This window comes from Equus asinus, chromosome 5 (genome assembly GCF_041296235.1).
Source record: "Equus asinus isolate D_3611 breed Donkey chromosome 5, EquAss-T2T_v2, whole genome shotgun sequence".
Lineage (NCBI taxonomy): Eukaryota > Metazoa > Chordata > Mammalia > Perissodactyla > Equidae > Equus > Equus asinus.
In genome coordinates this window covers 14,504,373-14,532,321 of record NC_091794.1, presented here as the reverse complement: position 1 = coordinate 14,532,321, position 27,949 = coordinate 14,504,373, and the positions used below count along the sequence as shown (strand labels likewise).

The 27,949-nt window shown below is 45.8% G+C and overlaps 1 protein-coding gene across 1 annotated transcript; it reads right to left on the bottom strand.

The window, feature by feature from the left end:
* Positions 1–1,510: 1,510 nt before the first annotated feature.
* On the bottom strand, positions 1,511–27,174 carry C5H3orf52 (chromosome 5 C3orf52 homolog). Its single transcript, XM_044771605.2, has 6 exons — positions 26,886–27,174; positions 20,990–21,119; positions 13,945–14,072; positions 9,911–9,981; positions 6,786–6,967; positions 1,511–2,367 (listed from the first exon to the last, which is right to left on the bottom strand). The coding sequence occupies exons 1-6, from the start codon at positions 27,018–27,020 to the stop codon at positions 2,261–2,263; spliced, it is 753 nt and encodes a 250-aa protein (XP_044627540.2). The 5' UTR covers positions 27,021–27,174; the 3' UTR covers positions 1,511–2,260.
* Between the last annotated feature and the right edge of the window lie 775 nt (positions 27,175–27,949).

Sequence of the window (27,949 nt, the reverse complement as noted above, 5' to 3'; positions counted from 1 at the left end):
TTCATCAATTAAACTGTACTGACCACTCTTTTAAGTATCTCACAGACATTTGTTGAAACCTGATTATGCACCAGGTGTTACACTCGTCATTAAGATGTGTGATGACCCATAAATTCATCTCCTCCAGCAGAACAGTGTATATGGAAGTGCCATTTTTTCCAAACACCTCAAAATGCTTCAGGCACAAAGTTCAGGTCTTTACACACCCCTTGGGCCAAAGAATCAAACCCATGGAAAATCCTCTCTATGACTCACAAGTGGTCAAAACCCAAGACAAGATCGGTGCATCTTGGTGCTTTCCAAAAGAGAAGGGCAGATCAAGACCACACCCTGTCCTGTGTCCAGATGTGAACCGGCCCTTCCTTCTAGCCCCAGGCCCTTTGGGCACCTGGTCCTGCCAGAGGGCCTGGGAGGAAGTGGACAGGACCAAAGGCCCCTCCCTGCCCTCAGGACACACAGGAGGACACAGCCCACCCCAGCCCACCCCAGCCCACCCAGCTGAATCTTACTCATTCAGAACAGGAAGCTGCTTTCAGAGAAACGAAAAGATCACTTTCAGCACTATTTACTGCAAGAAAATACCAGCCCAGATCACGGCCCTGGAGAGTCAACATCTACGAAGCAACAATGAATGCGACAATGCAGAGGCAAAAATAATTTACCGTAAATATTTTTAAATCCTTCTCCCTGAAAGTTCTTCATTATTTTGTAAAAAGCACAGATACACTAAAGTTTACATTTGACACATAAAAAATAAAGAGGAAGAGGGGAAATTCACCTATTACCCTAGTTTGAGGAACTATCCTTAAAATGAGACATCGAGTTACAATAAATGTATCTTCTAGTTAAATAAGAAAGTCACATTATCCAGAGTCCTGTATCGTAAAGCGCTCAAGGCAAACGTAGCCTGAGACACATGCTGGGGCACATCCCGATACACAGCTGCCCCCAGCACTGACTTCCACCCAAGGCCAAGTTAACTGAGATATTGGGGCTAAGGGTCTCTCATCACAGGGCCACAAAACTCTTTCTCCTGAAAAATTTCCAGGGAAACAATTTTCCCAACAAAGACTCTGTTCCCTCATGACAGGAAATCCTATATCCACAGATGACCAATACAGTCACTAACATTCCCCCCGCCCTGCAAATGAGTGGGCACTAAGCTTCCAACAGTTTATTTCAAACAGAGGTTCTTCCTGTTGCTCAGCCACCTTCAATCAGATACACAATCAATGCCTGAAGACTCAGAGTCCAACAGGAAGGCTAGCAAGTCTGGACAATAAAAACGCAAGGGGTAGAATCCACAACAGATGGGAAGCAGTCTCAGGGACTTGCCAATGGAAGTTTGTGAAAATATAAGTGGGGACACTATCCAAAATGATGACATTGTACTCAAAACTTGCAAGGACCCAAAAGGAGGTTTCCAAAAGAGGTGTGTGTCCAGGAGTCACAGGAACAATGAGGAGATGCAAAATAATTAAAGAAACACATCTCCTTTCATTTTTTTTTTTAAAGATTTTATTTTTCCTTTTTCTCTCCAAAGCCCCCCGGTACATAGTTGCATGTTTTTAGTTGTGGGTCCTTCTAGTTGTGGCACGTGGGACGCCACCTCAGCATGGCTTGATGAACAGTGCCATGTCCACGCCCAGGATTCGAACCAGCGAAACCCTGGGCCGTTGCAGCAGAGCACGCAAACTTAACCACCCAGCCACGGGGCCAGCCCCTACACATCTTATTTCTGTATCTATATACAACACAGTAACACTGGGTGATGCACCAAGGCTGGCTGCCTGAGAGATGCAGCTAGTGGTCATGGAAGTAGCGCCGCACTAGGCCGCTTAGGTCTTTAACGTGCCTTCCCTTTCCTCACAGCCTTGCTCAGAGGTACAACCAATACAATGGATGGAAGGGGGGGGGGGCGGGTTCAGGGAGAGATTGGCTCAGTTCTCCCTCACCAAGCTGCCTGCCTCTCCCTCTTCTCTCTCCACCAGCACAGGTTAGAATTCTGCCTAAAAGCCACCCTTGCACTAAAGAGAAAGCGCCCACGTGTGGGTGGAGGCAGCTAGTGCTTCAGGAACAGCAGTGACCTCACACTGCAAGGTCCACCCACCCCATCACATCACCCCCACCCCATCTGGATTCCTGCCTTTGTCAGGACTGGACCCAGCCGGGGCAGCGCTTGGGCGCTGTTTCACTGGACATCACAGCTGCAGAAACAGGAGAAACAGGACCATCTCCACCCCTCTAGTCAATGCAAGTCCTACGTTAATTCACCGGACATTGTCCATAGAATGGGATGAATACTCTCCATCTCCAAACTGAGGGGAGTGCTGCTTTCAGACGAAGACCAGCCTCCACCACTCCATTCTGAAAAAAGTGCAGACAAATAAAAGTCACTAATTTTTTAAGATCATGATTATTTTAAACATTTGGGTTTTTATACTCTAGTTTCTCTTCAGATCGTATAAATCTTTCGCCTTTTAAACATTTGGGTTTTTATTTAATTTCACTGGGTTTGAATATAAACTCTTAAGTAAAATTGGAATGTTTGTAAATTCCTAACAGAGGAAGTTTATTCTTCAGTCAACACACACACAGACACACAGACACACCCACAACTCTGAATACTTTTCAAAAGGGAAATAACACGTTGTTTGCTCATCTGTTCTGGTATAATTCATGATAACATTTTCACGAGGCCTTCCGGATGCTGAGGACATTTTAACATTTAGTTCTTTTTCATGATCTAACCATAAAATATCTCTAAATTTTCAGTTTTTTAAAACGTGTGCAATATATCTTGAGAAATTCTGACGACAGAAATGGTGTGGACCTGGCCTGACTGAGGGGGAGGTGACCATGCAAGGACGTGGGGACACTACACAGAGAGCCCATAGGCTCCACAGCCGTGTTCTCAGGGTTGATGTTTGGTTCTGGATCATTCTTTGTTGTAGAGAGATGTCATGTGTGTTGTAGGATGTTTACAAGAAGCCCTGGCTCTACGCACTAGATGCCAGTATCCCACAGACATTCCCAGTTGTGATAACTAAAAACGTCTCCAGACATTGCCAAACATCCCGGGGCGGTTGGTGGGGGAAGGGGGTGGGGGGGGGGGGCGCAAAATTGCCCGTGGTTGAAAACTAGTGCTCTTTGGCTAAACTCTCCATGTTTCCTGGAGAATCTTTAAACAACCAAAATGGTTTTCCTCTACTCCCCAGGCAGTCCTTTCAAGGACAGAAGGCACACACTGGCCTCTGTCAGCAGCCAGCTCAACAGTTTACCTCAAAAATGTGCAAACAAGATTCACTATTCTCATTGCCTGGAGCTTTTTCTCTTCTCTCTCACATAAATCCAGTTTTTGCCTTTGTTCCTCACTTGGTCTACTAGCTGACTCCTTCGCATGTGAGAAAACAGTACAAAATAACTAACTCATGTCCAAAATAACTCATGATGTCCAAAATAACCCATGATGTCCAAAATAACTCCTGCTCTTTCATATTTGTAAACCAGACTTCCCCTCCTTATCCCCAGGCCCCATCCATCCATAAAGTGAAGAAGCTCAAAGACACAGGGTGGGGGAGTGGCGGGGGTGGCGGGGGGGGGGGGGGGGGGATGGTGATTCATTAAAAGAATTCCCTTAACCTTGAGGGTATTATGCTAAGTGATGTAAGTCAGACAGAGGAAGATAAATACTGCATGATCTCACTTACATGTAGAATCTAAAAAAACCCAAACTCACAGAAAAAGAGATCAAATTTGTGGTTGTCAGAGGTCGGGGCGGGGGGGGGGGTGGATAAGGGACTTGGATGACAGTAGTCAAAAGGTACAAACCTCCAGTTATAAATCCTGGGGATGTCATGTACAACATGATGACTACAGTTAACAACGTGGGATGGCACATCTGCAAGTTGCTAAGAGTGGATCCTAAAAGTTCTTTCCCAGGAAAACAAAAATTTGTAACTATATAAGGTAATGGATATTAACTAAATTTACTGTGGTAATCATTTCACAATGTATGTGTGTCAAGCCATTATGCTGTACACTTTAAACTTACACAGTGTTATATGTCAATTATATCTCAGTAAAACTGGAAGAAAAAATAAAAAAAAAATTCCTTATGATTATAATATTGTGTGTTTTTCTTTTTACAGGGCGTCGAAATATGCCCACAGCTGGGTCAAATAGTTGGTGTGCTTCCAAATTAAAGAATGAAATACAAGGCCAACCCTGATGGCCTAGCAGTTAAAGTTTGGCACGCTCCACTTCAGCGGCCAGGGTTCGGTTCCTGGGCGTGGAACCACACCACTCATCTGTCAGTGCCATGCTGCCATGGCAGCTCACACAGAAGAACTAGAAGGACTACAACTAGAATATATAACTATGTACTGGGGCTTTGGGGAGTGGGAAAAAGAAAAGAGGGAAAGATTGGCAAGAGATGTTGGCTCAGGGCAAATCTTTCCCAGCAAAAAAAAAAAAAAAAAAAGGATGAGATATACATACAGACAAAATACCTCAGGAATCCAAATTACAATCTAATTTCAGGTTCTGACTCACGTACACACATATGAACCCCAAAGGAACCAGACTGGCCTCAGGGAATCCCTGAAATTGTAAAATTTTGTGTAGGAAGAAGAGTATGTGCATTTTTTTCTGGAAAGAAACTGCATGATTATCTTCAAATTTTCTAAGGAGTATACGAAGCAAACAATGTTAAGAATCTTTGCTCTTTGAAGAACTGAACATTATCTCAGTGGGAAACTAGTTGCCCAGCTCATCACAGCGAGGGTGGGGGTAAACCACCAGGCCCGCAGCACATGCGAACATGGGAAACTGGCCTAAGGATTCACTGGGTCTCACTCAGTCCCTCTCAGGGCCCCGTGCCTATCCCCGCCACGTCCATCTCGTCCCTTTCTATGGAGTTTGCCTCTGGGTGTGTCCCCTCCCTCAGCCTGCCTGCCTCTCCAAGTCTCTCTTCTTCCTTCCTCACTTCCCACAAGCTCACTGTACCCCTCCATCTGAGAGGGCGCTGACACTCATATTCCTGAAAATATCAAATGGCTCAAATACTCCACATGCATGCTCTGGAAAGTGGATGTGGGGTCACAGAACCCCCACCCTGGCCCCCAGCAGAAATGTCTGAAAGAGTACAATCTCCTGAGGAGCAGAAGCCATATAGCTCACGGCTGCATCCAGGGCCTGCTGCAGTCTGGCCCTGAGGAAATGTCTCCAAGGCTGAGGCACGGAGTTCAAGGTCTTCTCCACTCTCCTCAGGCCTCACAAGCAACCTGCCCTTCATGGACTCTGTATGGCCCTCCCAACCTCCTAATGCTCTTAAAGCTTTTCCTCCTCCACCTCCCTCGCCTCCATTTGGAAAGAGCTGGTAACACAGTATTACAGGGGGGTGCCGAAAACTAAGACCAGTCCCACCGTGGCAGCCCACCACAGGCATCTCAGCAAGGTGGACCTCCCTTCCCTCAGCTCTTTACACGGGAGGAGGTCGAAGGGCTTCTTCCTTCCTTCCTTCCTTTCTTCCTTTCCTTGCTTCCTCTCTTCCCTTTCCTTAACTTCTCTTTCCCCTTCCCCTTCCTTCCTTTCTTTCTCACCTTTCTTTCTTTTTCAAATTCCTGTACAGGGGGCATAACCTCTTCACTCCATTTATTCAGATGCTCTGTGAGGAAATTATTCATTTATGAGACTTTCCCAATGAGCTAAAATGTAGCCTTCTGACTGTCATTTTTTTAAATTAATTTGAGGAAAAGGAAGCTTTAAGAAGTGCTTTATATAACTCTCTGCCTTCTTAGGCCAAGATTAGTCTACTTTCACCTCCAGTCATCAAGAAATTGAATATCCTCATAATTGCCCCTTCTCGTGCTACCTAGTGACACGCGGCCTTTATAATCTGTTCCACTCTTCCCATTCGAGGCTGCTGGCACTGTGCCTGTTGCCAACCACATCTCCTCCTTATTTGCCTTTTTCATTCATTCGACTAGTATTTACTACTATTAATGTACAGAAAGTGCATCTGATGGAATGTGGATGAGAAAAGAAAACATCCGAGATGGTTGGCCTATGGGCTATCAGGAGCCAACGTATCTCCAAGCAAAGAATCAAGGGGGAAACGAGAGGAGAGGGAAGTCAAGGCCAGCCAAGGTTGAAGCTTCAGCGCAGATGCAGCAGAAGGATATGGCATAGGCCTGGGGTCACTTCACCTTCCCACCTTCCTTTTTGTCAGGTTTTGCACCAAGTGTTAAAAGTTCTCAGATCCTGATTTCTATGCTTCTTAAATAACATGTCAATTTCCTTGTTCTGTTCTTCGTTTTAGAAGTAGATGAATAAATTTATTATAATTTTCTAAAGAGGCTAATTTGTCTTTTTATGCCACTCTATTAATTTCTTAATGGACTCAGGGGCCTTCAAGAGAAGAGATACGTTCCCCATATTGAGATAATTTTTCAACGATTTAGCTATCTCATTTATTTCAAACTCTGCAACACTTTCTTCTCGTGAAACCACAGCGTTCCCACAAAGGTTACTAATGATGCTGTGAAGTGGGATACGGAGCTTCGCACCTGGGTGAAACTTTTAGCAATCCTCGTCTTTACAGCTTAATTATTTTTTTCATGATTTTTCTCCAAACTCCTCCGTGGGCTCATGGCGGGCAGGGACTGTGCAACCTCCACAGAGCATGGAGCATCACCTGGCCAGAAGTCACCCTGCGCCCCCATCCCCAGCCTGGCTCTCTGGTCCACTGTCATAGCTCTGGCTTCTTGACTAGCTCAACTTACCGAAGAGCAAGAGGGACGCTGGATCAAGCCCCAGAGTCTCACAACCAGACACGTTCTGATCGTGGAAATTCTGCAGCAAAACGCCCAGCACCAGCTCCTGGCTCATCATGTACTTCATAAAACCATCATCTTCCGATGGAACCCCAAACTGCAGGTGGTAGGTTATCGTGGCATTTTCACCACTGAAAGTCAAACCAAACAGACACAGTAAACATAACAATAGGATTGCACCACAACTCACGAAATTGATTTTCGCAATAACATTTTTTTTTTTTTGTTCTGCACGTTCTTCCAGGTACAAAATAGCAAAGAGTGTACTGTCCTAGAAGAACCCCCTCCATGAGTCCATCACAAAAGTCCAGGTGAACCTAACCTCCTCCTTCCACCCAGAACCCATCCCCTGGAGTCTACTGGGAGAAGCCATCGAAGGGAGGGACATGACCCAGCTATTGTTAAGGATGATCCAAGGGCCGGCATGCGGTCTGCTCCAACACCAGCCTTATATCCCCAAGGCGGGCCAGGCAAGCCGGTTCTCCTCATGTATCCCCTTCTCCAAGTTCTCACACTACATGTATCTCCTTGCCCCTACAAGTGTGTGTCAGGGCTATTCAGTTTAGCCAGCTCAGGGTCCAAAGCTCCCTGTCATCAGCCGGGTGCAGAACTCCTGAACTCCCACAGGCTGCCTGAGCACCAGCAGCAAATCACGCCTTCCCAGTTTGTCCCCAAAGTAAGAAACTTTTTCTGCCCCATTTCCACTCCCGAGGATCCAGCTTTGCAACTCTCAGGAGGGGGACCTAAGGAAGGAGAGTTTTCATCTTCCTAGAACATATTTCTCCCATTTCCAAAATAAAAATAATCATAGGGCTATCCTCAGCTAAAATTAGTAGCTTATCCCACTTGTTAAATGCTGCCTCAACATTTAGTCTTTTCACAGTTATCCTATTACCTTGGTTCAAGAAGGTCTAGATTAAGAGCCAGCAATAAAATAATGAAGAGGCGGTCACATCTGAGACTCTCACCCTGGGGCAAGTTTTATAGACACACCAGTCCCAGGAGCCTGAATCAGAACACTGTTCCTGCCAAGGACAGGGAGAGGGCTCCCTCTCGTGGCCACAGGTCACACAGGCCCAGACTCTCACACTACACTAAACTCTACCACAGCCAAGAAGTATGCCAAACTTTGTGGTTCAAATGAATAATACACGGTCAGCACTCTGAAGAAACCCACAGTTTCAAGGATGCCACTTGGGACAGGCTTAAAAATGCACTTTCAAACTCTATGCCAGGTACTCTGGTTTGCAAGTGACATTACCTGTGCTCCACCTTCGAATTATCGCTAATGATGGCAACATCTTGACACACAGCCACCCTGCACTCCTACGGACAGGGACTAGGATTGGCTCACAGAAAGGACCAGAAGCTGACCTTCAGAAGACCAGGCTGGAAGCTGAATGAGAGGATTGCGCTGCCTGACCTGGCCTGGCCAGCCCATCCTCGTCCCACCAAGTCAGGTCACTGAGTGAATTCGCATAAGGCTGAATCTTGAGGGGAAGACATGGATTTTCAGGGAAGTGGAGAACGCTGTGGGCTTTGCCCCAGCTGCCTCCACTAGAGTGGGTGCAGCAGCTGATGAACCAATGGGCATTTTCCCAGGTTCCTGTCGGGCTGGTCCAGGGCTGAGACCAGGATCCCCTTGGAGACACAAACGCATCTGCCAGGGATTTCGCTGTCTCTTGCCCACAAATACTTGAGTTTTTCTTCCAAATAACTTTTAAAAACAGATTCTCTAACATCAAGTCTTCAGGTTTCTAGCCACGTTTTACTCAGTTGTCTGATGGGTTTTTCCCAATGTCTACCCCAACCCATTATGCAATCCTACCTCCTCTCGACCCATAACGTGAGGCTGGATTCTCAGAAAGACCCTTCAGGCTCTGAGCGGCTTTCCTCTCTCAATTCTGTCTCAGTCCTTGAGTTTCAAGTTGGGGCGAGTGCACAGAGGAAAAGGTGTTGGGTCTGATTATTCATTTCTCCCCCTAAATTTCACTGGCATTTTAATACTAGTGGTTTATGATTAAAATGAGCAATGTCAAAGGAGTCACCATAAAGTAACATGCACATTGGGGATCCATAAGGAACGAGGAATAGAGTTGTTGCCAAGGCAACCTACCACCATACACATTTCCAGACTTCAGGTCCATCGTGCTCCCGCCTCATTGTGCTACCACCGGCTTTACATGCTTCCCCTCCCAGGCCTACTCATATTATGGTTTGGGAAATGTATGGCTTGAGAGGGAAACCTCAATATAATACTGCCTTTGATGGTCACATTCCAGGGATATCTTAGGAACAGTGGATAATAAAGCTTTGCCATGTAAATCTTGTCCTAACAATACAAAAAGATAATCAATGACTGACTGCTCTACACACATATATCCTTTTACCTAAGTGTCCATAGACATATACAAAAACATTAAAGATTAGGAGGAAATTTAAAAACAAAAAATACATATGTATGTACATATGCTATACATGTATAGTATGTAAAGTATATACGGTAAATATATGTATAGAAGAAATCACACCAAACTGTGGATGGTTGTTCATTTCACAGTAGGGAGCGGAATTCACTCTGCGTCTGGAATTGACTGGCACACATAGTGTCCAGGGGCAGGGGGGCAGAGGGTATACTTTTCCTGCAGTATCTAGCTTTATATTTGCAATATTATACAAAGAGCATGGCCTCCTGCATTACTTGTGTTCCTCAAAAGCACAAGCATGGATCATATTATGTATATCCCACCATTATCTGAGATCTATCTCTATTTCTACCCTTAGCTTATTTGGGATCTGCTGGTAAACAGGACTGGTGTACCTGGGACTGGCCTTTCCTCTCTTCCCTGGGACCTTGTTGAGTCATATAATTAACCTGGGCTTCATTTTTCTCCTTTGTAAAATAAGAGAGTTGAGCTAGTTGGTCTCCAAAGACCCTCCCAGCGCTGACACTATGATTCTATCTGTCACTGGTTCCCTTCATGCTTTGAGACTTGGAGAGTCCTTCTAGGTCAACGGTGATGGGTGTCATTTTCCAGAGAAAGAGACCAACACGGAATCCTCCACAGTCTTACCTGAAGTCCACTATTTCCACCGAAGTAAAATAACGACTCAGCGATGGGGATGAACTGTACACATCTGTGAGCTAAAACAGACAGGAAAAATAAAACCACCACACTCATCATTGCTGAATCATGTTGCACATCACCTGACAAAGCAGAACTGCTCCTAGACACAGGGGATTACACTCCAGCTGGGAATTGCCTCATCCAGAGGCTCTGGATCGAGAAATAGGAAGGGGTGGGCCTTCCGCCAACCAAAACTCAAGTTCACACTCACATAAAAGAACCTCATTTATAAGGATCAGGCCAGGATTTTCAACATCTCTTCTATGTTTCGCTGACACCTTGTGGCCTTCATGGTGAGAGTGGTCAGCAGCCCGAGCCCACACAGACTCAAGAGAAGGAGAGAACACCCAGTGGCTGGGAAGACTGTAGAACAGGCCACTCGGGGCCTGGGACGTCACTGGACAAGGGCCCCTTCTCTTCTTTCTCCAGGGCTTCACTATAAGGAGAAACAGCCTTACTAAGACAGAGGTACAGCACTTTCCCCTGGATGATGGGACCAAGTGGGCTGGTCTATAGTTACAAAGACATGGAGTTCTTCTTTTATACATGAAACATTGCAATCATAAAAAATAATGACATTTGTCTTCCCACTACCTAGGTCTCATGTCTTCACATATTACCATATTGAGTTCAGCCCTTTACTTTAAGAAACAGAACGAAGCTAAAGCTCCTCCTACACACTATTCCGGTTTTCCTCCCCCTCCCCTGATACTAACCATTGTCCTGAAGTTGGCAGGGATCCTTCTCATGCACGTTTTTACAAATGTAATACTTCTTCGTGTAATCACATCAATATATAATTTGTGTTTTTATTCAAATAAAAAGTACCATATTCTACATAATCTTCTAAGACTTGTTTTTTTTCACTCAAAATCTCGTTTGAGATTTACCCATAATGGTCCATCTAGACTGAGGTCACTCAACCTAACTCCTGACTCCTGCACAGACCTCGTTCAGCGATTGCATCGACTTATCCATTCCCCTACTAATGGTCAATCACGTTGTTTCCAGTTTTTCCCTATTACAAACTATGCTGAAGTTACCATCCTTGACCATCTCTGCACCTCTCTTCTTACACATGTAAGAGCTTCCCTTGGGCATCCACCACGAAATGGACTTGCTGGGTCCAAGAGCAGGTGCATCTCCAACTTAACTAAGTCTTGCCAAATCGTTCTCCATTTTACTCTCCTCCCAGCAATGCAGAAGTGGTCCATTTCCCACAGCTTTGTCAGCACTTAGTGTTACCAGATTTTTAGATTTTTGCCAATCTGAGGGCTATAACATTGTGCTTTCCATTGTTTTAATTTGCATTGTCTTGCTTTCTAGTGAGGTTGAGTATCTTTTCGTGTGCTTAACTCTTTAAGATTTCTCACCTTTGGATTGCCTATTGGTTTCCTGTCTCTCTTGGGATGTCTTTTTCTTATCTGTCTGAAGTGATTGGTGTTATATTCTGGATACTAGCTGTTGGATTTAGGTTATAAATATCTTCTCCCAGTCTTTGATTAGTCTTTTCATCAAGTTTCAGAGATGTGAATCCTAACCGAGCAGTACTCAAGACCATGGGGCTGAACATATTTATGTTGTACTTCTTTTAAATTTACATTTGTAGGCTAAATGGCTTGTTCTTTAGCAGACAGGTTGTAGCATAAAGCAGAAGGACTGCGCTGGGATCTTGTCATACTCTTCCAAACGGACACAGCTCTGGGGCTGGAGTGAGCCCATGGCCAGGCCTTCAAGAGCCCAGCCAGGGGGCCAGCCCCGTGTCCGAGTTGTTAAGTTCACTCACTCCGCTTCAGCGGCCCAGGGTTTTGCTGATTCCGATCCTGGGCGCGGACGTGCCACCGCTCGTCAGGCCACATTGAGGCGGCGTCCCACATGCCACAACTAGAAGGACCCACAACTAAAATATACAACTATATACTGGGGAGATTCGGGGAGAAAAAAGCAGAAAAACAAAAGATTGGCAACGGTTGTTAGCTCAGGTGCCAATCTTAAAAAAAAAAAATAGAGCCCAGCCAGACCCACTCCTTCCCAGCCTGAAGCCTCAGCCCTGACGTTGTTCTGGAAACCTCACAGCATCCAAGGGCACCCTTGTGCTGAGACCAGTGTGCTCAGCTGCAGCCATTACAGCTCAGTGCCCCATGATTTTATCCAGGAGCAAGCAGCAGCAAATACCCAAAACAGCAGTGCCCTGAGGGAGCTCTGCCCATCTTGTCTCCCACCAGACTCCAAATGGAATCTCAAGGAGGTTGCATTTCCACAACACACCCCAACTTAATCCACCTGGTGACAATTCAGTCTCTCAAAGGTAGAGCCAAGAGGATGAGGGCACCTACAGCTTATACTCCCCAAATCTTGTCATTATTGCTGAGATCGTTAGAGGAAACTGATATCAGGGCACAGTGATGAGCTAAAAACACCTGCGGAATCTGCCCATGTCCAGCTCTGTGCAAGAGCTAAGGCCTGAAGATGAATGATTAACACCCACTTCTCTTGGACATGGAGAGTCCAGTCTGTAACAGCTCACCCATGTGGATGTTAACTCATTTCATTTGTGCTCAGCAAATGCAAATCCCCCGATTCAAAAAGCAGCCAAGAGAGAAGTAGCCAGAGGCTACTCACTCAGCCACTCACAGAAAACCTGGAATAATCATCCCAGAGTACAAACTTCTGTGATCAAAGGAGCCATGAAATGTCTTGCATTTGGGGACCCAGAAACTGACCCTGGAGTGACCTAGATGGAATTGCCTCCTTCAGAAGCTTTTGTAGGAATCAAATGAAAGCCAAATGAAGAGGACTCACCCCATTCAACCTACCAGCTGCAGAGAAGAGTGGAATGGACAGCAGGTTGGTCTTGCTCAGATATTATCAAAACTTTACTGCCTGTGAACCACCTTGACAGGATGACTAGACTGTCCAAACCAATTCTCATGGTCTGGCTACAGAGTGCTTACATTGCACAGAGAACATTCTCCTGCATTTCCCACTCCATGAATGATGTCATCATCCACCCACGCCGCGGCCACCCAACCAGGACACTGGCGCCACGCTCTCCCTCACCCCAACATCCACCCAGCCATTAAGTCCTTTTGAGTGAGAAGACCTCTGAAATCTCACTTGGCTCCTCCTTATTCCCCCTGGTGCTGCCCGAGTTCAAGGCCCCCTCACCTAAGCTACTACAATACCTTCTAACTCAGCTCTCTGCCTCCAGGGTTTCTCCATCATCGCACAGAAAGCCTAAAACGAAAAGCTGACCACGTCCACCTGCACATTAAAGTCTTTGAATCCCTTACCAAAGAGTGGGGAAACCTTCATGATCTGACTCCTCCCTTCCTGTTCAGCCTCACCTCCGCAAGTCCCCACCACACAGAGAGCTGAGGCCACAGGACACTGCAAGCAGATCCCCTTCTCTGCTGTCTTATCTAGAACACTCCCACCTCAGACTTCAAGACTCATCCTGAATACCACTTCCTCAAAGAGGCCCTCCAAGCCTCCACCCCGGCTTGTTTAGATGCCACTCCAACCCACCTCAGATTGTTTAGATGCCCCTCCTTTGTGATTGTAAAACACACTGTACGTATCTCAATGATGGAACATGTCGCTCCGGTTCATAACTATCTATTTAATTGCTTCCCCTACTTGGACAGTGAGCCCCAGTGAGGGCACAGACTTTGTGGCCCTGGCACTCGGTGTGTTATTTAGTGCACCCTAGATCCTCAGTGAAGCTACAGGGTGAATGAAATAGAAGACCAGAGTGAGGGAACAGAATGGTGTCCTCCAGGATGTGGGTAGCCAGAGGCCAGAATTCTTCCCTCTGGCTTTGTGCTACAGAAAACACATTTCGAAGCATCGGTTCCTGCCGAAATCCACACAGAATCTGAACTTGAAGCTACTTGCTCCATTGTTCTAAGCCAACTGTTCTAGCAGAATTCATATTCCAATGTGAAGAAATCAGTAAACGATGTGTAAGACACCATTACCCTTTTGGTGAGCAAGTGAGGCAGCTCCTCTTCAGGAACACACTCTTCTGGAATCTTTAGCCTGACCAAGAATGTTTTATTTGATGATAATTCAAGTATTTCGTTTTCATCTTCATCGATGTAAGTTACTAAAGAGAATGAGGGGTGGGAATAGAAAGCAAAAGTAAAGTAAATGCATGTATAAAATAATAAATTTATTCCTTTCATTGGCTGCTATACATTAAAAAAAATACAATGAGCATTTATCGAGGTTAAAGCCTGGACACAATAAGCAAGGACAAGCAGAAATGCTTTCTGCTCTCAGTAAGACCAAATAAAGACCCAGTGTTGCCCCCATCATGATAAAAATTTTGATTGTTTGCTTTATGCCATAAGAGGTCTCAGACTCCACTGAATACAGACTTGGGGAAGGGCTGTCAGCAGGGAGTAGGGAGAACATGAATTTCTTTGTTAAACTGAACGTGCAGCTTAGCTATGTACACGGGTGTCGAGAAAAGCGCTGGGAGACAGTCTAGGGGGTGAACAGTGGGTGATGGGGAACAGAGAGAGAGCAAGCGACCTCACTGAATCACCTTCAGTTCTGTGCATATGATGAGGAAGTGTCATCATCCATCAGAACAGAGAGGGGACAAGAAATGAACACGTGAGCCCATGTCTTGAAATCTCCCCAGGAGGATGGGGACAGGCTGGAAGCCATCACTCTGGAGTATTTCCCACAGGAGAGGAATGTTGACACACTGTTTGAGGAAGGGAGACCAAACTGCACCAGGATCCCCAGGGCACACAGGACTTACATTCCTGGGTCACTGAGTTCCGTGTGGCTGCGTGTGTTCTAACGACTGTGAGCTAATTGATGTGTAAGCAGTTAGAGCTCATGGAAAAGCACACAAAGTCAGGAGCCAGACGCTGGGAGCTGGCACTCACGGTGCTAACTCTGCTCCCCCGGCTGGCTGCCAGCCTCACCACTGGGCCCACACAGGGACCAGCTCCCTGGCCCTGAGAAAGGCGTGGGTGGACAGAACCAGGTGCTCATGTTGCGGTAGACTTTTCTCTCAAAGCCCATGCTTCAAATGTAACATAATCAGCCTCTTTTATTGGACTCTGAAAAGGCCAGAATGGAATAATTTCAGTTTATGAAAGAAGGGCAGGTGAAAAGAAGTAAGAATCCTGAGAAGCATTCCCGGAGAAAGTCTGGAAATGTGAGGCATTAGGAGCAAGGGAAGGTGCAGGAAAGAGGTACAGAGCAGGGGCTGGCCCCGTGGCCGAGTGGTTAAGTTCACGCGCTCCGCTGCAGGCGGCCCAGTGTTTCATTGGTTCGAGTCCTGGGCGCGGACATGACACTGCTCATCAAACCACGCTGTGGCGGCGTCCCACATACCACAACTGGAAGGACCCACAACGAAGAATATACAACTATGTACCGGGGGGGCTTTGGGGAGAAAAAGGAAAAAATAAAATCTTTAAAAATAAAAATAAATAAATAAATAAAGAGGTACAGAGCAGGCCTGAGACTGCTGGCTTAGAAAGGCCTGCTCGAGGCTGGCGCTGGGGCTGGCCTCCCGGAACTGGGATTTCCGGAGGGTTCCACCATTCCCTGATAAGAGTGGCTCACTGTGCCTCAAGTGTTTGTACAAACAACGTGGCTTATGCGAACATCTCTTTTCCTTCTCAGTCTGCAATTTTATTATGTGCCAGGCAGAGGCTGCCTATGTGACCAGCACCAGTAAAAACCCTGGGTACTGAGTCTCTAATGAGCTTCTTGTAGATAACATTTCACGTGTGATGTCGCAATTCATTGCTGGAGGAATCGTGTCCTGAAATTTGTGCCTGGTTTCCTCCAGATTTCGCTTTATATCTTTTGGCTGTAATAAGTCATCGTCATCTCAGTGACTATATGCTGCATCCTGTGAGTTCACCCAGCAAATCACTGAATCTAGGGGTGATCCTGGGGACCCCAAACGCAGGGAATTATCCCTGCCTCCTTATTTGTTGTAAATCACTACATTACGCTGTCTGACAATAAAAGTTAAGCCCTCATAGCAGAAAACTTGCAAAGTACAGGAAATTGTAGCAAAGCAAGAAAAAAATACCAATAATCCTTTAATCAAAAGGATTTTCCCCCACATGTTATATCATATAGTTGAGGTCTTAATGAGCAGATAATTTGTACCCTACTTTTTGTTGTTTGTTGTTGTCATTGCTTATTTGTCTTGGTTCTGTTGTTGTTGTTGTTGTTAACATATCAGAAGCCATTCCCCACATGTTTGAAATTCCTTGCAAAGATTATTTTAACGGCTACATAAATGTTCATAATTGGCTCCATTTACTTAAATCTCACTTTCAGTGTTTTGAGCTTTCCACTGTAATGATGCTGCAATGGATACATCTTTGAGTGTTACACCCACTAGGTACATTTCCATAGCAGATATCAGGGCCTTGGAAAGGAAGAGGGGATGCCGGAGGATGGATACAGGGTTCACACGACTGCTGAGCTCAAGGGCCCTGAGAACAGACGCCAAGTTCTAAAAGAGGTCTCTACAATCAGCTCTAATGACATGTACTTAACTTGAATCATCTGAATAACGAATCTGAACCCAGACCTGGCTAAATAGCTGTATTTGTTAAAATAACAATAAAAATGAGTTTACCCAGTCCGAAGTTTTTATGTCACTAATGAGACTTCAACTGGGCAGTATTTTCCATGTAGAAAAAACGGGTTTAAAAAAATCGCAATACATACAAAGAACATTGGAGGTACATGAAAACTGCTTTTTGGCTGGAATATAAGACATGTGACTGGAGAGGGAGGCCTTAAATGCCAGATGTCTTCAGAAGTTAATGGAGGGTTGTTAAGTGTCTCACGGGAAGGAGGTGGAGGTGAATCTGCTGATGGTGGACGGGCAGAAGGGGCGGCAGAGAGCCCACTGGACATGAGATTGGGAGAGACCAATTTTGACAGACAGCAGTGGGAACTGGAAGGAAGGTGGGAGGGAGAAAGCCCAGGACAGTGGAAACAAAGCTGGCTTTAAAGGGAGGCAGACTTAGGTTGAACCCAAGTTTTGGCCAATATTAGCCATGCGACCTGAGCTTAAAATGAAGACATTGAAGTTTAGAGAACATGCGGAATTTGTTCACAAGAATTGAGCTAGTAAGTAGTAGGGTAAGGATACATTTATCGACTCAGACTCAGAAATCATTTATATTTTACAAATGTGGAAACTGAGGCCAAGAGGGTTGAAGAATTTGCCTAAAGTTACACAACAGGATGGTGGCAGAGCTGGAATTAATCTGGTCTCATGACTCCCCATGAAACTATAACAGGTAAGCTAACTGGGGAAGGGACACACACAAATCGTAGTTTCACATAGATAATGATTGAGAAGATGAGTTATTTCCAGGCAGAGCTCTCTAGCAGACTATGACTAAAACTCAGGAAAAATGTGTAGAAGCAGATCTAGGAGTCACCTCCTGGAGGGGATGGCTGCTGCTTTGGGACTAAATGACTTTCTCAAGGGAAACAATGAAGAACGTGAAAAGTAAGAAGGCTGAAGACAAGCCTCACGCACCACAATGAGAGGCTGAAGGCTAAAATAGCAAGAGACCTAAAGTCCAGGGGTTCTGTAGATGGAGAAGAGCACACGAGAGTAACAGAGCCGAAGCCTTCCTCCTATTTGCAGGGGACGGAGAAAGGCCATTGGGTTTCATGATCAAGCAATTGGTGGTGACCTTGGGAAGAACAATTTGGGACCAATGGTTTAGGAGTGAGCAGGAGGTAAGATCCAAATGTAGACTTCTCTTTCTAGAAATCTGCCAGTGAAAGAGAGAAAAATTATCTAAATGAAGGAGCAGATTCTGACAGAAGATTGTTTTGAAGGAGAGAGAACGCCGACACATTTCAAGAGGCCCAAGTTGAGAAGAGCCTGAGGATATTTAGAGAGAGATGGAGCTATCTGAAGGTCCTTGGGTCAGAGGAAGCTGGAGAGGATTCTGTGGAGAACACAGGTGAAGAAGTCAGTCTTCGGAAGGTGGAGAAACACAGGAGACTTGAGGGAAAGAGAAACAAGTGAAAATGCAAAGAAATTTGAAGGTCCTGGGCCTACAGATTTGCTATTAACTTCCTGCTCTCAAGGACCTTGGTAGCTTGTAGCTTGTTCATGCTGTCTGCCCAGGATTTTCCCATGAGTCATCCTACACCAGAGAGCATTGCCCTGTGCAACCTGTCTGTCTGCCAGGACCATGTGATATCCTAAGACGTAGCTCTTATTCTCAATTCAAAGGCAAAACAAATCCATACAATACAGCATTACTTAGGAAGTCCCCACTTACACCTTGCTACTTTCCCTACTCATGGAAAAGCCTGTGTATTAAGACAGCTAAGTGGTCAGGTAGATATCCATAAGGCTGGGGCAAATCATATAGGGGTCCCTAGAGTGTTAAAACTGACCACTTTTAAATCATATTTCTAATCACCCACCTACTTGTCACAGTTTGATCTTTGTAACATTTCAAATATTTTGCCCAAACCAAGGAAGGGTTTCATTAGTAAGGTGTTACTCAGGGTCTCTCCCCTCCCTGGTTGGGGCAAATTAGTAAAGAAAGTCGAACCCTTGAGGATGCTTAACTGATTCGCCAAATTATCCAGAAAGAAAACAACTTTGAGAGAGAGAGGAAGGCTTCTTTCCCACTACCCTTCACACCAAGGAATTTATAATTCCTTAAGGAGAAGGAGAGAATTCATTAATACCTTTTCCTAAAAAGCTGGGACAAAACCAGGCCTCCAGACTCAACAGGATTCCCCGGACTCTGCCCACAGAATTGTCCATTTTAAAAAGATTTCATTGTCTCCTGTGAGACTGGCTGAGTACTAGCCTCTTCCCCATAGAGTGTAGGCAGCCCCAGTTCAATGACTTCAGCTGAGCCATGATCCTGAATTTGTCATCACTTCAGTGGCACACTAAGGGCAGAGTAGGGGGAGAGCCCACCCCCAGTGCAGGCAACAAAGGTGCACAGTCTGTAGAAAATTGACAATAAGAAAACCAACCACAGGTTGGTCTGCTCAAATTATCAAGTGGCAGCAGTTCTTAACGATGTCAGTGACATGATACACCTCCCCACAGGGCACCTCGCCCTGGATGCCCCATTTTCCTGTCCCCAACTAGTTACCCTTTCTGTTCTGAGACGTGTTTACTGTTCCCTTCTACGTCCACTCCAACTCCACAGTTATTCAAGCCCCCGTCCCCAAGCCTCAGTCTGGGGACTACAGAGCCTGAGACAGGAGAGCGAGGAGTTGGGAGGAAGGGGAGGAGGAAAGCACCAAGTAGCTATGATAGGACAAGACTGTGTGACTCAACTTCACTTTCAACATCCAGACGTGGGAGTTGATGGGAAGAGGAAGTTATCAATGCTCACAACAAAACTACTGTCCTCAGCAAGATCGAGGAGGTGCAGCACCTCTTATTAACTTCTCCCTACCTCAAAACCAGCCCATGGCCTCAAAGAATCACCCAGGCCACCTCAACAATGCCCTAAGTCACTAAGTGAACATGGTGCCCGTCCGAGACACTCACGCTGGAGGTTGGCACCTGTCTTCAAAGTTTTACTGTTCCTTCAGAGACTATAAAATCTTGAGACAGGAGATGAAGGGGTGGGGTGATGGAGGAACACGAAGCGAATGGCAAATTTAGCTCCTGAGGAAAATTCCCAGGACCCCCTCTGGAGAGACTCAAGGACTCCCCATTCTTGCTCTCATCCAATGACTGGGTTTGTTATGGAAAGCCCGACTCAACCCAAATTCTTATGAAGACCAGACCACCCTCAAGACTATCCCAGGTCCAGAAGAGCCCTCCCTGCAATCACCCCAACATACAAATAAGAACAATTTTTTTCTTTCCTGTTTTGAAATTGAAATGATTGCCCACAGGAGGGTGCTATAGTTATGCATCATAAAAACCTTAATAATACTGAAAATGATAAAAAATTAGCAACGACCTAAAAAGCTTTAAAATGGTGTGGAAGAATACATCATGTAGTATTAAAAAGATATCCACAAATAATTTTTAATAAATTGGCAAAATGGTCTCAATATACCATTAAAATCCAAAAGGTAAGCCACAAGACAATTAAAAAAATCTGATTTCAAATTATTTTATTTATTTATTTTTTATTTTTTTGAGGAAGATTAGCCCTGAGCTAACTATTGCCAATCCTCCTCTTTTTGCTGAGGAAGACCGGCGCTGAGCTAACATCCAAGCCCATCTTCCTCTACTTTATATGTGGGACGCCTACCACAGCATGGCTTGCCAAGCGGTGCCATGTCCGCACCCGGGATCTCAAATTATTTTTAAAATGCAAGTAAGTAAAAGACTAGAGGAAAACATAGCAAAACATTAATAATATGTATGGGCTTTCTGAGTAACTGAACATGTATTATTTTCATATTCATAATAAAAAATAAATAAAATGAGATAATAATTAAAGTGTATACTTAGCACCATGTAAGTTTTTGTTTTGTACACACATACAACATAAATATAATAGTTATTTCTAAAATAAGTTAAAATAATGACAGCTTACAGATACATGTTCCGTAAAGTTTTAAAAACTCTTTCAAATACATTATTCATATTATCATTATGATAATATACCATGTATATCAGATGATGCACAATAATTATCTTTAGTAAACAAATTCTACAAGACAATTTTTCAAACAAGCAGGTGTAGAGATACAATACAACATAAATTAGCATTTAAGTAAATTAAAAATTTTAAGAAACCTTCAAGATCCAATGGGTAGAATTTAAAGGAAACCAATAGTGTCCATACTTCTTCTAGAGTTTATAAAACAAACAAATAAAAAATGAAATAAAACCAAAAAACAAGAATTATGTATACCTCCCACCCATACAACATATTCCAAACCAGTTTTAAATTCATATTATAAATAGTGAAATAGTAATGAGTACATCTTCCATTTCAGTGTAAGCCATAAGCGTTAAACAAATTCTTAAAATGCATCAACTTAGCCATGTTTAAATCCTCTTACCTCCAATAAGACATAAGCTTACGATGATTACTAAAATGAGACCTAGGAAAATAGAGGTGATGACCATCCACAGTTTGCACCTTCCAATCAAATTCTTATTACAGGAGCTCCAAGGGCTTTCCTTGTTAGCCTAGAGAGCAGAGGGAGATGGTGAGGCAGTCATTTGCTTTCAACAAGCATTTCTGAATACTTACTACGGGCCAGTGATACAGAAATGAGGGCAGCAGGATCCTGACCTCAAGAGGCCACAGTCTACTGAGTCAGGTTTACAAAGGAGCAAAATGGAACCCCACAAAGGAGTTAGCCAGAAAATGCTCTGGGGGCTCTGAGGTGGGAAGAATAGGCAAGATTTAAGGATGGACAGAGAAAGGCATTCCAAACCTGGGAAAGAGCATCCTCAATGTTAACTCACAATGGAATTGGCCAAGAGACTGGTCTGATGGGAATCTGGGTTTCAGAAGCAAGTAATGAGAGTTAGGATTAGAGAGAGTGGAAGATTGGAGCATATTTGAGAGTTCTGAATGTTGCCAGAGCAGTTTGGGCTTAATTTGGTGTGTACTGGGAACCTGTTGAAGGTTCTGGAACACAGGAGCTAAACTGAAGATTAACAGAAAAACGATGTGCAGTTTAGAATGGACACACCAAGAAAAAGCTAAGAACCTACTGCTGTGGCCCACACTCTATGTAATAAGGGCCTGGGAAGGGAAATGAAGGGAAGGACGGTAGAGACACCAGGAAACAAGCTGCAAGGGGCATAGTGAGGCGGAGTGTGGAGTTAGAGGAAGTAATTACAACCACCATGGTTTATTGAACACCAACACCATTTCACCTCATTCTGACTGCCCTGCAAGGGAGCCATTTGTCTATTTCAAAGACGCAGTTCAGAGAGCTTAGCCAGAACTAATACCAGCTGTGCATCGCAGCAAAGCTAGAGCACTCTCCCTCTTGTCCACAGCCTCTGGCATCACTGTGCACAGCTCCAGGTTACAAACATGCCTGGCTGCCGTGGGGGGCCTCCACTCTCAGTGCCACCACCTGCCCCTAAAAGGTTCCATGACTCTTCTCCTGTTTCCCACTGAGCTGTTAGGCAATTCCAACATGGAGACCATGGGAAACAACAGACTACGATGGGGAAAAGCGTGTTTCTGTATCAGGATTCCAATTCCAGTTATACCACTTAAAAGTAGGGTGACTATCAGCAAGCCACCGAAATTCACCAGCCCCAAAGTCCTCAACTGTACAACATCTAAATAACAAATCTAGCTCACAGGGCTGTGGTAAAAACCAGAGATCAGGTGCACGAACCACTTGCTAAACAAATACTAGGAACTCAAGAAACGGGAGCAATCGTTACTCAGAGTGTTCACTTGTCCCACAAAGCAGGAACAGGCAGTTCCCAAGGCTCACCCCTGCATCGACACCTAGTTTACTTTCTCTCCTAACGTGACGCTGGTGGTGGCCATCAGAAAAGGAAACTGTCCACAGTGCAAAGGACTACGGTTCAGACTTTCTCAGTGAGACGTTCCCAAGGCTGGCCGCCTATCAGAATCACCCAGGGAGGAACGTGAACTCCACATACCTAGGCCCTACTTGGACGGCGGGGACCAGATTGGAGGGGAGGTGGGGACAGGCCCAGCCTGTCATTTTCAGCCTCCCAAAGTAAATCAATTGCTTGCCCAGAGCTGCGACCTCTGGTCGGAAGCCTTTCACTCTTCAGAAGCCATGTCCAATCTCTCCTTTTGTGGGGGCCCCCAACCACCCCCCTGCCTTATCTGGTTTCATGTTCAAATAGAAACTGATACTGGCCTTATCTTCCCAGGCAAAGTGACAGCATAGGCAGAAGGGCGGTTCTTAAACTTCCCATTCTTATATCCCACACTTGGGCCTCATACAGATAATAGGCAATTAATGAATGCGTGTTGCTTAGTTACAGAGGACTCCAAAAATTTTAAGAATGTACTGTGAGAAAATCTAGAGTAGAGGTCACACTGGAGCCCCTGCATGCACCTTACACTAGCCCTTCAGGTTGGGTGTGGGGGGCACGGTGAAGGCCCCAGAAATATCTGGACAGAGGAAACCCTCTCAAGTAAGTGTCTCTGGAGTCCAGGGTTGGAGCCACCTCTCACCCACAGCTGAAGACTGAGAACTGCTCCAAAGTCACCAAAGCCAGGGGCTTAAGAAGGCACATGGGGGAAAGTCTCAGTACAAGGACGCTTTAACTTCTCGGGACAGAAACAGAGCTTCCTATTTACAGAGCTCCCAAGACACGTGCCATTTTCAGTCCTTATACAAGAGACAGTGGGGACGATTAAAATGAGTACAAAATGAAAAGGTCTGGAGTCTCAAATGAGCCGCAGAATGAGGGTCCACCGGACTCTTTGGCCTCTTGTGCCTTCATATACGTTGACCCTCACAGACCATAAACTGGGACCCTGGTGGTTTGAGGAGACCCCCACTCTGTGACTTCCTGGGGGAACTGAGCTCAGAATCACACAGCCCTCATCTGTAGGAAATGCCTCTTCCTGTCCAGCGCCAAGCTCCCACCCTACACCCTGGCTCCCTTCACTGTCCTGTCATCAGCCCAATTGCAGAGACCACTGTCCTTTGCATGATTACTCTTCCCAGACTTTAGTCATTGTAAGCAGTCTGTCCTCTCAACCTAACGATAGACTACAGGGCTCCTCAGTTGTCTGTACATTAGAGTCAACCGAGGACTCAGCATTTTTTAGAAGCGCCCCAGGAGTGCTTTGCCTCACTGTGCCTTCAGGGTGGGGAGCCTCTAATACAGCAGATGTCTGCTACCTGTGCACACTGGGTCATGAACACACACGGCCTCCTCCACTGGTTTCCTCGTTCTCTCTTGCCCAAATTCCAGGTCATGAGGAGAAGCCACAGGGGGTCTCCTTCAGGGTGCCTTCCAAAGAGTTTTGCAAACTGCATCTTTCATTCTATGACTGCATCATATGGCTCAAGAATTTTTGTGGCTTTTCTCTAAACAATCCCCCAGGTATTCACATCCCTCCTCAGATAAAGATCTAAATACACAACACAAAGTCCTACAACAATGACAGGACTACCCATCTCTTAGATACAAAAAGGTCTTCTTCGCTTTGGCTCAATCATGAGCAGATACTACACAGATCACGGAAAAATTTGTAAGCATGTAGTAAAAGCTTCTTACAATGAAGACTTTGTAATATTCATTGTGGGGTTTAATCCACTTCTTGGTCCAAGCACAAAAAAGGCAGTTGACTCTTGTCCTAAATTCTGAACAACAAGTGGCAATGGGGCTAATTTTTAGCCAGCCCATTCATATAAGTCTTGGCCTGCCTCAAAACTATCAATGTACTGGATGATTATTATTATAATGATGCTACCATGTCTCTGTGACTTCTGTTTGGAAACTGAGGTCTGAGCCCGTGTAATGAGCCATAAAAAAGAAAACCAGTCTCACTCTATTATGCTCAATTCCTTTTTCACTTTTGACCCATCTATACTGCCATGTTTACAATAACGGAAAGCAAGTGAAGTTCACTGGCTTACATTCCTGTCCCTCAAGCACCAAACCCAGATAAAGAAAGAGAAAGAAGTTCTTTCCACTGCCATGATGGCCCTTCCAAGCAGGAAGAGACCCAGGAGATGGCATGTCTTCTTCCCAATGATCCAAAACTCTCAGCTGTCCACCCATCCACCTGCCACTCTCTCACCATTTCAGATACACCACTCAGCGCCTCATATTCACTTCAGTTCCTCAACTTACAGAAATTAGTAACACATAACTTAGACAATTATACATAAATGAGTATAAATTATATATTTATATATTTAAATGATATGTTAATACATATAAACTAAATCAAGAAAAACACCATAGGTTTGAAACCTAAAAAGCCTAAGTTCAAATCTCAGAGCCACCCCTGAGGGAACCTGAGTATTCTGGTAACTCCTCTGAGCCTCAGCTTCTTCACTCAGTTTCTTCTTCTGTCAGCTCAGAATACCGACACCTTCCTCTTAAGTTTGTGGTGATAATGAAATGCATTTATGTATGAGAAATATTTGGCACATGATAGGTACAAAACACGTGGCTAATAAAAACCAGGGACTTAAGCTACATTTCAAAATTGGAAATCTTAACAGATAAAGGCGACCTACACACAAAATGCTTGAGTCTGAATCTGTAATTGTGCTAGCCAACGCTTTGAAGGATGCTACGTTAATGGGCTTTTCAATTTAAAATACACTTCTACTTATTCTGTGGAACCAAAGAGAATGATTAACACCTCAGATGAGGGGTTTTTTCCTCTTTCTTAAAGTTTTTCCTGTTCAAGCCTTTCTAGAATGTAACCTTTTACCTTCATGCCATTCTGTTAGTCACCACAGCTTTCCTACCGGGTGACCTACAAAGCGAGTTCACAAGGAAGTCTAGGACATCTGTACACAGCTGACCAAGGAGGAAGTCATTAGAACATGAAAGAGCAATCTCTCCTGGGCAGGTGCTAAACAATGACAAAATACTGATACCCTACGTGTGCTTGGCAGGCTCCACTCCTCACTGTTTTAGAGGAGGCATTCCCCGGCCACTTTGCATCAGCAACATTTGACGGCTCAGAAAATACAGACCTTAGTGCCTTGTGCCAGGACCCACGTTTTAGCAGTGAAAAGCATCACCAGAACTCAGATCTCTGGGTTCCGTCCTAAACCGTGGAGTCTTTGGGGTGTCCTGGGCTTGTCTAACATGAGGTAGGTATTCCCAATTCCCACTCCTAGACACTGCCTTGGAGGAGCCACACAGCAAGTCCACGGTTGTGGCCGCTTGCACAGGGATCAGACCATCTCCCTCCAACTTCTGTTCTTCTGTGGGGTTCATCTTTTATTCAAATATAAGGCCCTCAACTACTCTCCAAGTACCTGTAGGTACCCATAAAAGCACACAGGAATCAATGCAGAGGCAAAAGCAATGCTCCCAACTTTTGAATTTCCCGCTTAGCCCTGACATTAACAGTTGAGCAACCAAAGGGGTGGGAGATGACCTAGAAAGATCAGGATGGAACCCTACATATATGGGGAGTTCCATGTACCAGTAAACCTCTGGCCAGTCTCAGGGGTTAATCAGAAGGTAGACGGCTCAGAATTCAAAGTCTCTAGTGTTCTACAAGCATTTGACGAAAACGGATAATGCTCCTGTCACTGCTAGGGCTGAATCAGAAAAGAGCTTAGCCTAAACATCATCTTCTTTAGAGACTGAGACCATGCGTAGCTAGCTCTTTGGGACAAGAACTTTGAAATTATTTCCCTTCAGTTGAGTAGGGGAAGTTCACCCAGCAGCCCTTCTCGTTCTTGCTGCCTTCTCCCCTCTCCCGTCTCTTTTCCTGCAAAATCAAATGACCAGGTTGGAAAAAGAAAGTGTGTGTCTAGGGGATGGTGAGCCGGGATGGGGACGTGGGGGGGAGGGGCGAGAGAGAGGGGGGTCGGTGAGCGAGGGGTAGGATAGGGTGGAGGATGGGTGGAAGTAGCAAGGCGGTAAAGAGATTCCGAAGAAAAGGAGAAGCCTCCAGCGATCACTCTAGTCCTCCCTACTTAGAAAAACTGAAAGTTACAGAACTTTTTAAAATCACTTCTACCTCTGAGAGTTCTCTCTCTGAAGAGGGGAGCGGCACACCTCACAAGTAGGATTCCCCACGCTCCCTGGGGGCCAGAGGGGCCGAGAAGCTCGGGCAGGCTCAGGCTGGAGCGCTCCACTCCGAATCTTCCAGCGCGCACCTGCACCCGCGCCTGGCGTCGGCGCGCGCGGAGCGCTGGCTGGAACCCGCAACTCCGAGTGCCAGGCCCGGGTCCTGGCCGGCAGCCTGGCTCAGAGTGCGCTCGGATCACGCCGCCAGCGCCAAGGAGACCTTACCTGGGCTGGGTAGGGCTCCTCGGGTGAAGTGATCTTCCCTACGGCTCCATTGAGAGGGGTCTGCTCGTCCGGCTGCCCCTCGAGCACCGAAAGCTCCAATTCATCGCCCGGCGATGGGGGTCTGGCCCCTTCCATGACGGGGCAGAGGAGGACTAGCCAGCCCGCGGGCAGCAGAACGAACGCACCCGAGGGTGCAGAGTCCAAACTGGCCTCCCGGGTGGCTCACCCTTCAACTGTGAGGAGGGCGGGGCGGGGGAGACCTCCCGAGGCGGGAGGGGCAGAGCGGGCCGATGGGGGGCGGGGCGGGGAGGCGGGGCGAGCGGGGCGGGGTGGGGCGGGGGAGGCAGCCCGGGCTCGTGCAGGGTACGGCCGCAGTGCCCGGCCGGTCGCCGGTCGTGGGCTCCAGAGCAAAGCAGATGAGGGCTGTTTTTCTGGTTTGTTCTGGGAACCGTCTGCTCTGCCTTTCCCTGTCGGTGCAGATACAAAGCAGAAGCTGAGCCGGGGGCCTAGATGGGTGACGGGCTGAGGCTTGGATGGGCCCAGCAGAGCCATGCCACGGTAGAAAGTTGGCATTCCACCCCAAGGAGCTGTCTGTTGCCAGGGCTTGCCCCAGCTTGCATATAATCAACAAATAATTATGCGTCTCCTGCATGCCAGGCATTGTGCGAGATTTTGAGCATCTGAAGATGAATAATACCCACGAACACACTCCTTCCTTTTACAAGTCAAGCGTCAGGCAAAAAGACAGTATTGAATGGTGGAGGACACAGCAGGCTCTAGAAGCACGCTGCCCAGTTTAATCCTCTCTCGGAGGGTTCCTAACTGTGGGACCTTGGGCTTCATCTCTCTGTGCCAGAGTTTCCTCATCTGAAAAGTTGGCATAATGTTAGTACCCACCTAATGGACTTGTTGCCAGGATTAAAAGAGTGGATGTCAGTAAAACACTCAGAATGGTGACTGACAGCTAGCCAACGTTCATATATGTTGGCTATTATTGTTTACCTTTAGGGGGAGGAGTCATAGACCCTCACTGCGCAACCTGAGGAAAAAGCACGTCGACCCCC